Source organism: Oryzias latipes, chromosome 4, assembly GCF_002234675.1.
Source record: "Oryzias latipes chromosome 4, ASM223467v1".
Classification (NCBI taxonomy): Eukaryota; Metazoa; Chordata; class Actinopteri; order Beloniformes; family Adrianichthyidae; genus Oryzias; species Oryzias latipes.
In genome coordinates this window covers 8,258,968-8,275,509 of record NC_019862.2, presented here as the reverse complement: position 1 = coordinate 8,275,509, position 16,542 = coordinate 8,258,968, and the positions used below count along the sequence as shown (strand labels likewise).

The 16,542-nt window shown below is 38.3% G+C and overlaps 2 protein-coding genes across 2 annotated transcripts; both read left to right on the top strand.

Moving 5' to 3' along the window:
* Nucleotides 1-27: 27 nt before the first annotated feature.
* On the top strand, nt 28-2,675 carry lsm7 (LSM7 homolog, U6 small nuclear RNA and mRNA degradation associated). The gene is made up of 4 exons (XM_004067712.4): nt 28-140; nt 374-464; nt 560-631; nt 2,264-2,675. Exons 1-4 carry the CDS (start codon nt 135-137, stop codon nt 2,404-2,406), a joined length of 312 nt encoding a protein of 103 aa, XP_004067760.1. The 5' UTR covers nt 28-134; the 3' UTR covers nt 2,407-2,675.
* A 478-nt stretch (nt 2,676-3,153) lies between these two features.
* Nucleotides 3,154-16,541, top strand: tmprss9 (transmembrane serine protease 9). The gene is made up of 16 exons (XM_023954127.1): nt 3,154-3,359; nt 5,974-6,145; nt 6,222-6,349; nt 6,435-6,502; nt 6,580-6,755; nt 6,836-6,880; nt 7,806-7,919; nt 8,085-8,250; nt 8,356-8,630; nt 10,565-10,707; nt 10,994-11,261; nt 12,445-12,558; nt 12,637-12,805; nt 12,870-13,135; nt 14,494-14,630; nt 15,397-16,541. Exons 2-16 carry the CDS (start codon nt 6,019-6,021, stop codon nt 15,556-15,558), a joined length of 2,358 nt encoding a protein of 785 aa, XP_023809895.1. The 5' UTR covers nt 3,154-3,359; nt 5,974-6,018; the 3' UTR covers nt 15,559-16,541.
* The last annotated feature ends 1 nt before the right edge of the window (nt 16,542 follows it).

Sequence of the window (16,542 nt, the reverse complement as noted above, 5' to 3'; positions counted from 1 at the left end):
AAGAACATTTTTTTATTTTATTTTTTGAGTGCAAATAACTTCAGATGACGTCAGATGCGAGTTTACGGCGATGTGATTGGTGCTATTAAATTGTATCTGGGGTCAAAGTTTAACTTCCGGGTCACACTTCAAACATGGCGGTGAGTGCGAAATAATTTCGTTTAATTTTCTCTCTTATTGTTCACCGAACATTTTCTATTTGGTGTTAGTCAGTAATAGAATACTTGAGGAAATGAGAATAACATTTCTGAAGTAACGGCCGTTTTATTTGTGAAATTGTTACTGCCTTAGTCAGTGATGCTAAGCTAATGCTAGGCTAAGGGTCTGCGCCTTAAACTGTGCATTAATCTTGGAAACTGACATTTCTTTACAGGATAAAGAAAAGAAAAAGAAGGAGAGCATCTTTGACTTGTCCAAATACATCGACAAGCCAATTCGTGTGAAGTTTCAAGGAGGACGGGAGGGTAGGTGGCTTGTCGAAAGATTGTAACTTGTGGTGACCAGAATATTCACAGTGATGTCAGAATATAATTATTTACTTTGTTTATTCCCTCTTTAGCCAGCGGAGTTCTAAAAGGGTTCGATCCTCTATTGAACCTGGTGTTGGACGGTACAATTGAGTACATGCGTGGTAAGTGAAAACTCACGTGTACCCACTTTTCTTAATGGAGAACTAATAATTAAGTAGTTAGGAGTTATTTAGTCCATGGTTTACTGATACTGTTATGTGGACTCAGGCTGTGAGGTTCAAACTTTCTAATTCTTTTTCATTTCCAAAAATACTGTAACTCTTCTTTCAGTTAGAATATCAGCTTCACTCTTCAAACTGTTTTTTTAAGTAAATCAATTGTATTGATCTCCATTTAAAAAATGTAATATTTACTCATCAAAGCCGCAAGATTTTCTTTTTTTTTTTTAAACGATTTTCTCGTGCCTTCTCAGACAGGAGAAGCCAATCTGTTCGCCTTTATAATATTTACAATTTTTTGTATTTAAAGTTCTATTTTTCTTCAATTTATGAAAGTGACTATTCCCACATAATTTTCTAAATACGTAGAGCCGGTGCAGAACTTCTTTCTTGGCCTCACAGACCTGGAGGAATGGTTAGGGTTGGGTAAAACCACTAATGACTCTGATAAATGCATCTTTGCTGAACTTAATACGTGAATTTCCATCTGTTCTTGTGCAGTTTTTACTCGTAAATAAGTGTGAAAAACATCAGCGTTAATTTAATTCATCAGTTCTACAAAAGTGTGTATTTCTTAAAAACTAAAGCTTTAATAAAAATTGAAAAAAGTTAAATTGGAAATTAAAATGAGACTGAACTTTTTCAATAAACATTGATTTATTGTGCTGTAGTCTAAGACAGGTATTTTAGGACTTAATGTTTTGTTTTTAATCAAACTTTGAACTGCGTTTTCTAATCACAATTCCCCATCTTGAAAAAATGTCCTGTTTGTCATCATGAATGCATCATGTCTGCATCATGTCTCTAAAGATTCATAAAGAAGGTTATTCATATTTTTCAGAAAAACCATCAACAAGATGGACTTTTGTTTTCCAAATACATAACATGACCTCATTATTTCTTACTATGATGAGCATTCATGATGAAGACACATTAAAGTCGAGAGAAAATTAACACTAGCCCACTCTCTAATGCCGGATTAACAATGATTAATAAAGTAAACACATTTTAAACGTATATATAATTTGGCTGCATTAAAATGTCACAAAGAGCAGTTGGAGCTACTTTGATCGCCATGGCGAAAAACTGTTTTTTGTAAGAATGTTTTTTCTTCTAATTCTCCTTTCTAAATATTGTAACTTTTCTTTCAGTAAGAATTTCACCTTCACTCTTCAAACTAAGTAAATTAATTGTATTGATCTCCAGTTAAAAACTATAATAATAATTCATCAAACTCGCGTTTAATAACGATTAAAAACTTGGCGTGTTTTTCCGTAAACCAAAGTTTTTATCTCCCATTTGCATAGGTTCTAATAGGTCATTATCATATTCTGAAGCATTTCCTTAACATTAAGAGTCCACTAGCTAGAAAAAAATGTTTTTGTGTTTGAACTAATAACTCTTTGCATTGTAATATTGTTTTCCTCTAGTATCGGATCAACTGTGGACTCTTGTTCTGTTAAGCATTTGTCACATTTACTGACGGCAATAAAAATCTCTTTAAATGTACAAAAACTGCAACATAAAGATGAACATCCTCTGGCATTTACAATCCCTTTGTGTGTCTGTGTGCAGATCCAGACGACCAGCTGAAGCTGACAGAAGACACCAGGCAGCTGGGGCTGGTGGTCTGCAGAGGAACCTCCGTCGTCCTGATCTGTCCTCAGGACGGCATGGAGGCCATACCCAACCCCTTCATACAGCAGCAAGACGGCTAAATCGCCCATGAAGTGTTAGACCTTTGTTTTGTTTCTATTTTTGTTGTTTTTGTTTTAACCAACCTAATGGAAGAAAGCTGGAGAATCAGCAGTAAAAATGACTTTTGAATGCACTTCCCTTTTGTTTGTGGTGTCCAGACGTTGGAACCTCTGTTCTAAAGAGCTCATGTGCTACGGAAGTGCAAACCTTTTCATTTTTATGCAGGAACAACGTGAGCTTTTTACTGTTTGTTTTTGATAAGAAAAATAAAAGGAAAACCTATGCTGGAGTTTGTTTTTATCTTTGGGTGCAGTCGCTCCTTGCAGTGATCTGAGCTGGATCACATCTTCCTTTTCACACCCTGAGTGAGCTTTTGTCAGTTTGAAGGGAGTTTTTGTGTTTGGAATGGGAAAGCTTAGGCACACAGGGAGAAATCTGCGGCATTAACGACTTTAAATTAGAAATGCTGTAAGCAGAGTGGGGATACTGTGCTTAACACCCATGTTTACATTGTTTTTCTAAATGATGGAGAATTTTTGCAATAATAAGTTAAAATAAATCAAATTCTGCAGAAAAAAATGTGGCGTTTAATGTCTAGTTTTCATGGATAAATTGTACCTTAGTTTTATTGTGGGTTTTGGGACCCTGATGGAAGAACTCGGCGGATCCTCCTAGAGCTCTTTAAGATCTTTGGTCAGGTGAGGCACTCACCTGTTTACCTGGAGCTCCTGGACACACTGAGGTGTGGCCAACGGGATCCCAGCGGATGGAGCTGGGAGGAGACGGGGATTCCTGCAGCTCAAGCTGCCGTTTCTGAGTCAACAACACCGAGTGACTGAGTTCGGGAGAGGCTCGGCACGCCCCGGATCAGGTGGAGCATATAGCGGACCCGCCGGCCCGTCTCCTCGCGGAGGTTCGGCTGAGAGGAGCGCGCGCCCTGGTCAAACCTTCAGAGCGATGAGAGGACAAAGAGGTGAGTTTTCCATCAGAAACCCATCCTGTTTGTCACCAGAACGACAACAAAAAAACACTTTCAATTAAGTAAAAATGTTTCTAAAAGTAACTTGGTGATTTTTTTCTTGTGGTTTGTGACCGTCGACCTTTAATGGCCTCCAGGGATTAGTTTACTTTTTCTTACCTGTGCGCCTCAGAGCAGAACCGTCTCTGAGGGTTTCAATCCTGTTCAGATTACTTCAAAATGTTTTATTCCGGATTAAACCCTGGAATAAAAAAAAAGGTCTGGCTCTCCATGTAACGGAATATTTTCCTTCCATATTGCAGTGAGAACATTTAGTCCTTCAAATTACATTTAGGATGGAGCAAAAATAAAAGAACTTCCACTAATTCCTGGGAGTTTTAGATTTCTTAAGCAGCATGTTGGTGTTATCTGATCACTTTGGAGCTCAGAATTTAGCATTAGTTTCAGCCCTTATAGCATCTTTCCTTTGGTGATGCCACCTAACCTTTCTAAGTGCTTAAGGGCACTTCAGCATTAGGATGACAGGGATAACTCAAGTTATCTTTAAAATCTTCCCAGTTTATGAACTCAGGCGTAATCTTATTTTTACAGATCTAAAACAACTGAACCAGTTGAAGACAGAAATATCAGAATAAGTTTACATTTTATCTGGATTTGTTTAACATCTTAAACTCTTTTCTGATTTAGAGATATTTTTTATTTCTCTTTGTTATTTGGGCTCTGATAGCAGAATTAACTGCTATTGTAATAATAACACAAAATGTGATGTCCACGCATTTTGAGGCCAGGTCTTAGAGTTTAAATTGTCCAATAAAAACTCTTTACAAACAAATTCAATTCAATTCAATTCAATTTTATTTGTATAGCCCAAATTCACAACAACAGCCGTCTCGATGGGCTTCGTATCGGTAACAAACTGTCCTAGATTAGAATACTTTATTCTAGTTAAGAATTTAAGAAACAGAAACTAAAAACACTTGATTTAAGAAGTCATCTGAATTAAAGAAACATTTGTTTTGTCTTGAAAATATCATTTAATGCTTTTAATGAGGGATTTGTAAAAAATAAAAACAAAGTGATATTTTGGTTAAAAAATGGTTCCATGAGTCAGGTGTTTTGGATGACAATGATCTAAACCTGTATATTTTTTAACCTTCTTTGAGTCAAGGTTCAATTCTTTCTTGATAAAAAAGAAATTTCAAGGCACAGCACCAACCAAAAATGTAACTGTAATGAAACTTTGTAGTTTGTATCAACAATTTACTGTCACTCCTATCAAAATGCCTTGAACAACAACCAAATAAACAAAGTATTTTTTGATCTTTCATTTTACTGCTTTCTCGGTGTGAACCTGAGCCTGTTTGGATGAACACACATCTGATTTTCTGCTAATGGTAGATAAAAAAATTTTTTAGAAGAAATTAAATATTTCCCAGCAGTTTCTCATGGCACACACTAGTGTACTGTGGTTGAAAAAACACTGATCTAGACCACAGTTGTACTATTTTATTATTTCCATTTTTAAAACGAGTTCAAGGCAATAAAAACTCTTTGGAAGCATTTTTGTAGTGAGATTACCAACACTAGTGAGCAACATACGGCATGTCCAACACTGAGCAAGACTTTCCTAAACAGAAGCTAACAGCACTTTATTTGAAGAAGAAAAAAGGAAAGGAACTTTTTCTAGGAGATGTTTGTCCAAATGAAATAATTTTGAGTCAAAAAGGGTTTCATGAGCAAAGTGGTTTAGATTTGTTTTATTTATTTATTTATTTAAACTTTTTTTGAGCTCACTTTTACTTGATGAAAAGGACAAGGCACCACCAGTACCAAGTATAACAAGAAATTCTGCAGTTTCTAATAACTATATATGATCATTCGTGTTAAAGTGTCTGTAATAAGAATAAAAAAACATTTAATGATTTTTCATCTTCTCAATGTTTGTGTGAAAAGAAAGCTAACATCCTGTCAATGTGAATTTTTTTTTTTTTAATCCAGAATTCTGCAACTTTTAATGCAAAAAGAGCCATTTAGGTCATTTTCTAACTGGCCATTTTTGTGGCCATTAAGCTATTTATTTATAATACAAAGCTTCTAAATTTTTACCTTAATGTAAAGATAACTCTGCTATATTTTTTTAACATATAACAATTTATTTTAGTCTGTCAGCAGCACACAAGTTCCTTTCAAAATAAAATACATTCTGTCCTGATGCAGCAGAGTTAGTTACAGTTATTTTAACTGTATTTTTTTGTTTGTTTGTTTCTCAAAAGGTCTAGCCTTTTGCCAGGCCACAGTTAAAAATAAGAATGTCTTTTCTTAATCTGTCTTGCCTGGATAAATAATGGTTAAATAAAAATAACAATAATAATAATAATTAACAAACCCATCATTGATTCAAAGCATTTTCATTTCTTCTCTTCAAAGCCAAAGAGCCACAATAGAGGGATAAAGTAGCTGTTTTATACTAATTATTGAGAAATGTATTAAGTTCCCACAGCACATCATCTCTCACAAATCATAGATCAAAACAGGAAAAATGTTGGATCTCAAACCAGCAGCCCAGTCATGCTGCAGCAGTGATCACTGCTTATGTTCATTGTTTCAGGCATTATGATAGCGTGAGCCGTAAAGGTTGCTGCTGTAATCGAACATGGAGGTGAAGAAGGATGAAAGAGGAGCCCCATCTGCTTCACCCAGCAATGGCTCCAACAAGAGCATCTTCATCGCCTGCATTATCTTCTTCCTACTCGTAGGTATCGGTGTGGGCTTTGTTATAGGTGAGTACTTTGTTTTTCTTAAATCTTCGCAGAAGCCATTTTTCACAGCTAACCTTCCTCCATCTATGACTGCTAGCGTACCTGCTGCAGGAGCCGCAGCATTTCATTGAGACGGTTGAACTCAAGGGTTTGGAGTACACTCCTGATCTGGAGGACGAGAACTCGGCTTTCACCATCATACTCTCCTCATCTCTAAAATCAAAGGTCTAGTCAGTTTGCATTATGGCCTTGTGTTTGAAGAAAAGGGCCCATGTCATTCATGAACGTGTTTTTTTATTTTGTTTTTTAGATTAAAAATATCTTCATTGCCTCATCGGTATCAAATAACTATAAGGAATGCAGCATTATCGCTTATGGGTAAGAGCCACATGGGCTGAAGTGACTAAACGCTGAAAAACAACCAGAGACGGACTCTGAAATGTTTGTTTTCTCAGCAACACCAACGGTGACGTGATCGCGACAGTCAGACTCATCTTCATGGTGTCCAGAATCCAGCAGTTTTCATACAACTTTGTCCGGGACCTGCTGAGGGCAGGCTTCAGCTCCGTCATGCAGGGGAAACCTCTGGAGGTGCCGGGCTTCGGGGCCATCAGCGCCGTCTTTTTATTGGGTGTGTTATGAGTCGCCTGTGGAGGAGACGGTATGAGCGGCAAACAGCTGTTTGATGCCACTTTTCCTGCCTCATGACAGGAGCCAGAGGAAAGTCGTTTTATGCAGTCGGAGACGCAAAAATGGGTATGTTAACTGTTGGAAAAACTTTTTTTTGGAAAAACTTTTGTTCACTTGTGGTTAAAAATATATGAAATCAATCAGTTTCAACACCAGAAGTTCCGTTTCCTTTAAAAAACCCACTCTGATCATCTTTTGATCTATTTTCAAAGTGTTCCCAGTGGTCTTCTAATTATGATTATGCCAACTTGTGTCATTTTCTAGGACATAGTTTCTGCAGAGCGGCAGTAGTTCAGTAGAAATTCACCCCCAAGTAGGGGGTAAAACAACCTCAGCCCCCTCCCCGTTGCTGAGAGCACTCTGTTTACACATTCTCCCACTATCTTACAGCCCCTCAAACCCCAACCTAACACTATCAGTGCAACAAAAAGGGCGAGCAATATTGAAGCTATCCAGCCGTACAGATTTGAGTCAGATGAGGAAATTAAAGACGGACATTTTTTATGTCACAAATACACTCTTTTTTTTCCAACTATTCTTTTTTTTTTGCTCCTCATTCACAACAATTTGATTAAAAAAATGCCAAAGAACATGTAAAAAAATCCACAAACATGTGATTTTTATGTAAGTTAAACTCATCTATTCCAAACTATATTGAAACAGTTTCCTTTTGTATTTTCCTCCCTCAAAACTCTGCTCAAATCCACCCCCACTTTCAGAATTTTTCTAATCTCAGCCCTTCTCGTAATCAGATCCTCATTGATAAGCAGCGCTCATCATCCTGCTGATTTGTGTGAAGTTGTGCTGGATTTTACGCCTTCAACCGTTAGACCTCTGAAAAAGAACATTATTTTTAATTTAGTGTGACTTTGCTGTATGACGATGCTTTTATTTTTAAAGTTTGGCGTGTGTTGTTTTTTATGCTCATTCTAATGCGATTCTTTTCCTTCTTGCCCCTTGTATTGATTTCCCTCAACTCTGCAAATTGCAGCCAGTTGTCCAGCCACGGCTTTCACCTGTGACGATGGAGAGTGTGTCACCAAAATAAACCCAGAGTGTGACTTCATCCCAGACTGTGCAGATGAATCCGATGAAGCTCACTGTGGTAAAAAGAAAAAAACAAGAAAAAAACTAGCCCCTTTCTCTCAATAATATAATTTCAGATTTTAGGTATTTTGCTAAGTTGATTATAAATATAAGGAGTTTTTGTTTTACTTTTTTCTTTGCAAAAACCCTTCTGTTTGCATGAAATGCTCATGGTTCCCGTCAGCGTGCGGTTCCCGGCCGGCTGTGGAGAGTCGGATTGTGGGCGGGGTTGATGCTCACCTGGGGGAGATTCCTTGGCAGGTCAGTCTGAGGTTCCACGGTCTTCACACCTGTGGAGCCTCCATCCTCAGCGACCGCTGGCTGGTCAGTGCTGCACACTGCTTTGAGAGGTAGGCGTGGATTTGTCCTGATGAGAATCAAAAGAAATGTAGTGTAGAAGAGTATGGATTTTTTTGGGAATACAATTCAGGAGGATTTTGTTTTTCCTGTTCTAGAGAAAATGACCCCAAAGACTGGACAGCTCTGGTTGGAGCCAGCCAGAGAAAAGGGGACGAGGTCGGGTCTAAAATAGTAAACATCAAGTCAATAGTTGTGGATCCAGCGTATGATCCAGAGACCTCCAACAACGACGTGTCCGTGCTGGAGCTGGAGAGCCCCCTGAGCTTCAGCCCCCACATCCAACCGATCTGCATTCCTGCTGCGTCGCACGTCTTTCCACCCAGCCAGAACTGCGTTGTGTCCGGCTGGGGCGCCTTAAACGAGTTCAGCTGTAAGTCTGCGTGCTAACTCCTCGGGAGCATGGATGAAGGAGGTCAGGCTAAAACGGAGCTAATGGAGCCGATGGAGTTTTAAAATGTTTATATTTATTTATTTATTTTTCAATAGATTGTAAAATCAAACAATCAGCAATAATAATATTTATTTTTGAATTGACATCATTGTTATTCTGAAATGTTTTACTATTGCTTTAAGAACTCGATTTTTATCCTATCAAAGCATTTTTTGGTTGGAGTGGTTGGAGCCGCCTAAATGCTCATTTTCATTCTACCTCCCAATAAGTGTCGAAGGTCACTGAGCTGATGAATGTCATCATGAAGTATTTAAACCAGAATGAAAAAGAATTTGCTATTAAAAAGAAACGTCAGAAGATTTTGAAAAATCAACATAAATAACATGTCTATCTATATCTATCTATCTATCTATCTATCTATCTATCTATCTATCTATCTATCTATCTATCTATCTATCTATCTATCTATCTATCTATCTATCTATCTATCTATCTATCTATCTATCTATCTATCTATCTATCTATCTATCTATCTATCTATCTATCTATCTATCTATCTATCTATCTATCTATCTATCTATCTATCTATCTATCTATCTATCTATCTATCTATCTATCTATATACACATATATATATACACACACACATATATATATATATATATTATCAAAATAATTTTTACTTTAACATAATAGAAGAAGAAAGATTTCAATTACTGTTATTATGTAATTACCTATGTTTTATTAAATTATGAACATTTTGGAGGTCCATGGTGGCAAAACAGCTCTACAGTTTCTTTTTTTTTTTTTTTGTATTTCAAAATTAACTGGGATTAAAATATCAATTTTAATGTCGTGCTGCGACAGCGCATAATAGGGCTGCACGATATGAGGAAAACTCGCGATATGCGATATTTAAGATTAATATTGCGATAAAGATATGATTTGCGGTAAATAAACAAATAACAAAATAAACAAAAACATCATTCCCATTAAATTGCAACAGTTTCAAAATTATACTCCAAATGACCCTCGTTGACATAGGAGACAAACATCTAACATAATAGGCCTCCATCCGATTGGTCAACAAGGTGAAGGCGTCCATCTGATTGGTCAAATGCATAAAGGGATTTATTTGATTCGTTAAATGCTTCAAGCTGCCATAAGGTTGTAATAACACATTTGAGGTTTACGATTTATTGCGATTTTCACTGTCTTTTGCGATGTGCATATTGCAGAGCTTGATATTGCGATAACGATAAATTTGCGGTATATTGTGCAGGCCTAGCGCATAACGTGCAAACATGTTGGATTTAAGAAGTTTCTGGGAGTTACAAACTTATTTTTACAAAAATCTCTACATAGGATGGAATTATTTTTGGTTTAAGCTAATGCATAAACCGGTCTAAAGAAAATAAAGAAATGACAACACGGACGAATGGGACTTTTATGTAGAAATATGCCAATATATACTGAAATGTAATTAGCAATGTAAAACTAAGTACACTGTTACCGTATGTGTGTAATATGTGTTCTGGGTGGTGAGCAATCTTACAATTTGTCCAGGGTGGCACCTGCTTTTTCCCATAAGTGGTTGGGATAGGCTCCAGCAACTGTCTGATCGCAGACGGGATTCGGCGTGGTTAGAAAAGTGATGGATGGGTGGATGGGTGGATGGATGGGTGGATGGGTGGATGGGTGGATGGATGGGTGGATGGGTGGATGGGTGGGTGGATGGGTGGATGGACGGGTGGGTGGATGGGTGGATGGGTGGATGGGTGGATGGGTGGATGGATGGGTGGATGGGTGGATGGGTGGATGGATGGGTGGATGGATGGATGGGTGGATGGGTGGATGGGTGGATGGGTGGGTGGGTGGGTGGGAAGTGATCACTGAGCTCTTCTACTCCGCAGTCTCGTTGCCTTCAACACTGCAGAAAGCTGTGGTAAAAATCATTGACACCAAGGAGTGCAACAAATCCTCTGCATACAACGGGGCTGTGAGTGACCTCATGATGTGTGCTGGATTCCTACAAGGCAAAGTGGACTCTTGTCAGGTTGGTGCTGTCTCTGCTGCGCTTTCATGTTACTTTTTCTTACATGGATTGTTTGTTTCATTTTTCAGGAGAATAGCGGTTTTTTTAAAGTCATGAATCCATGTTAATGGTGTTGAAAGACTTCAATGTCATCTATTTATGATCTCATCCTGATGGTCTGCAGGACCATGAAGAATTACTGCTCAAAAAGCAGAAATCCTTCATGAGAGGATGCAACTTTGCTTATGCTGCTCATTGGTTTAAAACACACCCATGGATTTTAAAATCAATCTCACGTCCCTCACAGGGTGACTCTGGGGGGCCTTTGGTGTGTGAGGGGGCCCCAGGGAAGTTCTTCCTGGCTGGCGTGGTGAGCTGGGGTGTGGGCTGTGCCCAGATCAACCGACCTGGGGTATACTCCCGCATTACCAAACTGCGGAACTGGATTTTGAGGCACACGGATCCCAGCATGGTGCACGATTACATGCAGCCTCTTCCCACCGTCCCCGCTCTGACGCAAGCCACCTCCGCTAACCTGTCGGTGTCCTGGGAAGTGTCTTCTGAACAGACACCTGGTAATGTCACCTTTTAGCCATAAAATTTCCAATGCTGGAGCTCTGAAGACAACACAGAAAACAGAAAAATATTCTGAAAATTGAAAGAAAGTTAAAGCAAATACATTGTTATACTGTAACAACAGGCAACATCTATAAGTAAAGAACTTTTTCTAGGCTTTGCCGGTTTTTACCGTCTGAAATCCAGATAATTAAGCTGAATTGGTAAATTCTCAAATAAGTCAGTTTTCTTTTGCTTTGATGCAGAAATTGCTCACATAACTTTTTTTTGTATGAAAATGCAAAAATTAACCGTTTCAAATACAACTGCACCCTGTGTTTTCCAATTGTAATAGATGAAAGTTCACTTGTGCAATAAATATTTATTTATATGCTCCTTCTACATTTAGCTTAAGAGCCTTAAGATCAAAGTCATTTAAAGTTGGCTCCTCCCTGTTCCCCTACGCACAGGGATTTCTTCAGATTCTATGAACTGTTTGATTGGAATTCCTCAAAATACTGGATTTTTAGGCCGTCTCTCTTTCCAGTCTTTGTTTAACATGCTTATATTGATACCTCTTGAAGCAATTGTGAGATTTGCGTGATGTTGTGACATTAATTTACTTTAGATGCTTTAGAAGGAGGAGCCTCTGAATTTAGGCAGTGATTTCCACTTCATGTTTCATTTTGTCACCACATCTCTCTTTATTTTAAACGTCAGACTATATGTATTTGTTAAGCGCTTTTCATTTGTTATAAGGCACAAAGCTCTTAATTTCAGATAAACTACTTCTCTTAACAATTTATGCAAAATATATATGATTTGTGATGTTGATGGATTTTAATGCAAACAGTAGTGATTATTTTATTATAGCTGGAAATAAATATAGGGGTTAAGGGTTAAATCTAATTATTACATCTCTCTTTGGATCTTTTTGTTTCGTGTCGCTTCCTTTAAGCGTTAAATTTAGCTTTTATTTTGTAACTTATTTTTTAGTGAAGTGGTGTTTTGTCTTACACTTAAAATTTGAGTTATTTTAGGAGTTTCTAAACTTGAAAAATTAGCATGCTTAAATTTTTTGGTTCATTTTACTAAAGCCCCATTTCTTGCCTATTTATTTTGTGCATTATTTGTTCATATTCTTGTGACAAGGAAAGTTAGAACAGATGGTAGTTTCACTGTAGTATCCATTATGCATTACAGCAATAAACTGCAGTGAAAGCTTCCAGTGCAGCTCTGCGTTGTGTATTACCAAAGTGAACCCTGAGTGTGACGGAGTCCCTGACTGCTCCAATGGGGCGGATGAAAGAAACTGTGGTAGGTTCCTCTGGATGGAGGGTAACTTATGCTCAGCTTGAGGAACACTGGTTGTGAAGTGTTTTTTTTGCTGTCCAGACTGCGGCCTGCGTCCAGCGCTGGGTCCTCAGAAGATCGTCGGTGGAGTTACAGCTCGGAAAGGAGAGTGGCCTTGGATTGGCATCCTGCAGCACCAAAGACTTTACCGCTGTGGGGCCACGCTCATTCACAATAAGTGGTTACTGACTGCAGCACATTGTTTTAAAAGGTACTACAACGTTAATGCATATGAGTTTGATCAGCTCTGAGTTTCATTCAAAACTCTCGTTCAGTGACCCCAGTCCCACAGATTGGGCTGTAAGCCTTGGCTCGGTTCTGCGATCTGGAGCGGGGGCCCTGGTCATCCCCATCCAAAGGGTTATCATTCATCCAGAGTTCAACGGCACTCGCATGGATCATGATGTTGCTTTGCTGGAGCTGGCAGTCCCCGCCCCCATGTCCTACACCATCCAGACTGCGTGTCTTCCGTCTCCCGTGCACAGCTTCCTGCAGAACGCAGAGTGCTACATCGCAGGCTGGGGGTCCATGAAGGAAGGAGGTGAGAGATGAGCCGTAAACTCAGCCTTTGACCAAATCAGAGGTGAAGCTGCTAAAAGAACAAACTGGAAGTGTTTTGACGTAAAAACAAGTAAAAAACGCAATAATGGTTGAAAGACCCACTCCGTGTCTTTAACATGTTTTTTGTAGCATTTTTCTCATGATGGAGGATATAGATAAAATAATTCAAGATTAAAACTGCATTTCTGAGTATTTCTTTATTCTAATCGTGGTAAATCAGGAGCAGATGAATAAAAAACCTCAGCTGTGACGTAGAAAGCGGGATGGAAGAGCCTCCCTGCTCTGCTCCTTTCTGATTCATCCACTTACAGACAAAAAAAGATGCATGCACATCTTTGTTTTCCTCGTCCGAACTGGTATCCGGCTTAAAACTGTATGGCTAGATAGCTCCAATATTGCTTGCCATATTTGGTATACCGCTAATGTTAGCTTGGGTTTGGGAGGGGCTGTAAGCTAGCGGGAGACAGACCAAACAAAGGAATCATGGGAAATAAGTGCAGGCTTACTTCCACACCAACAGTATCAACCACAACTCAAAGGCGAGTTTCTCATAAACTCCTACCGCTCTGCAGAAATTGTGGCTTTGAAAAGCGGCACAGGTTGGGTTTTTTTTGGCTCAAATTGGCATCAAAATTAAAAGATCACTGGGAATGCTCTTATTTTTAAATCAAAAGATGATCGGATTGGTTCTTTAAGGTTTTTGTTTTGTCTTAGAAAGCAGAAAAACAATGCTCCTGTTGGGCTAAACGAAGCTATTATTGGCATTACACAGAAATGTGCTCATATTAGTGGCAGTTGTGCATAATTATTACCACTTTTTTGATTTTTTTAATTCTCTCATTGATATTTCTGTCACACACTGTGGCAGAAACAAGAAGCAATGGTCAGGTCATATTTGGCTTTTTATAAATAAGTAAATAAATACATAGGGAACCAATGGAAAACTTCACAGTTTTATATACAGAGAGATATACATTTGTTACACCTGTTTATTTTGTTTTTTGGTTTGTTTCAATAATTGAAAATAACTGATTGCTACAATAAAAAAAATTACAAAACATAGTTATAGCAAAACCCTTTCAGATATCAAGTAATACATTGAGTAGAAAATAAAGAAGAAAAATAAATCTAGATGATTAAAAATGGCGGCCTCGTCCTGACTGTGATTACTCATAAATGAGATCTGAAATGAGAAAAATTTGTCGCAGTAAAGTATGAATGTAACCTGCACTTGTATTTTTTTATTGCTGTTGTTGTTCTTATCTGAACCAAAACTTCTCATCTCACTAGTTTTGATCCCACAGATGGCATCATCTTAAAACTTGTATATTTCCACAGGTTCGCTTGCCAACTTGCTGCAGAAAGCTGAAGTGAAGATCATTGAGCAGGCAGACTGCCAGCTCTCCTATGGAGATGCGCTGACTCAGAACATGATGTGTGCTGGCCTCATGGAGGGAGGCAGAGACACCTGTTTGGTAAGATTCGCTGGATGAAATCTTTTTCCTGGACACCGCAGTGTTCAGAGTGCCAGCTCTTGAGTTTTCACCTCGCTCTATACCCAACCCGCTCTATCTCACCTCTCTAGCCAAAGTCAAGAGGAGGTCGCTCCTATTTCTTTAAATGTTATAATCTGCTGGATTATAACGTTTGATGTCTTTAGAAGTGGAGCTTCATTAAATAAAATGATTGGATGACAATACAATACAGATTTTTACCTACGTTTGAGGACCCTGTCATGCAATTAATTGTCTTTGACTCGCTTTTTTACTCTCCTTTATGTAAATAGGAACAGAATTATGATATTTTGGTTACTATATCCAGATTCCCTCCCTACTAGTGCGGGATTATCTACTGCCTTGGATTTTAAAAGCAATTCGGACACCTTGATCACTACTTTTTTTTTAAAATACAGCAAATATGATGTCACCAATTTTCTGAAGTAAAATCCTAATAAATATGAAGATTTTACGAAGCCTTTTATGAATCCACTGTTGCCACTATTTATGATGAAAACATTGTTTATTAAACAGTTTTCACAGGAAAAAACGTCAAACGCAATGCATTGTGGTCTTTATTCGTCAGTCAAGTGAGCACTTCTGGAAAATTTCTAGGGCACTGGATTTCAGAATAGTAGATCTGGACAGCCCTAAAAAAAATAAATAAAAGGAAAACATGAAAGAATTTGAACACAACCTTTAATTTCTGGCTTGTTTTTCCTCTCCTCTCTTCTAAATGATCCAGGGTGATTCTGGGGGGCCCCTGACTTGCCGTGACCTCTCTGGCCGGTGGTTTATTGCCGGAGTGACGAGCTGGGGTCACGGGTGCGGACGAGTTGGCTTTCCAGGGGTTTACACTCGTGTGACATCGGTCAGGAAGTGGATATCAAAATACCTGCCCTTCTAAAAGAAGGGGGGCAACACACTCCTCCTGAGAGCTCAGAGATTTCTACTGATGAATTTTCCTCACAAACTGTACTGTACAAGGACCAAAGTCATGGCAGAGGCCAGGCACAAGCATTTTCAGTTTAAACTGCTGAATTTGCGCAGCCAACTGGTTATGGGTGCTGTTTTTACTACTGTGCATTTGTCTGAACTTTGTTATAGTCAAAAGGTTACAAAACTTTAGCCACCACATTGCACGACTAAAAGTATTTATTACATTTATTTATTGTCCTTTCCAAAAAATGTCATGCATTTTTATTATTCTGTGTGGATTTCTTAGTAATCTCCAGTCAGCCACAGACTTGAGAGCATATACAGGTGAACAGAAAAACTTGTTGGGGTATCTGACATCAGTGCATTTAGACACGTGATTTCCTGCAATCAAAACATTACATTATGACTCACAGAATATGAACTATTTAAAAAAAAAAAAAACTCTCAGAATTCACCCCCAATTTTTTTTTTTTTTGGCGGGGGCAAAAGTGTACTTTGTTTTTTTCTTGGTGCATTTTTCTGGTTAAATATTTATTTTCTTTCACTTGAGATGGATAAGTGCAGCTTATGTTATTTCATCTGTAACGTTTATGCTTTTATTGACGATAAACATAAAAGAAATGTTTTTATTTTTTTCTGCTGTTGAAAGTAATTCCTCTTAGTCTGCTTGCTAAAAAGGAAAAAGAGGACCGAGTTTGTCCTGCAAACTGCAGCTGGGTCTCGAGCGAAGCTGTGGAACAAGCCCCCCACTGTGGAGGCCGGGATATAGAGTGACACCTAGAAAACGTGTCAAACAGAACGGTTTTGTTCTCCAGCTGTATTTTGATATCAGGCTGTTTGCAGGCTTGTGAATGTCAAAAAACTGAGATTCACCTTCAGTCTTCCTGATGACTGAAAATGCTGTTTTTTTTTCTGTGATCAAATCTGTTTTTATTAAACTGAAATCCATGAT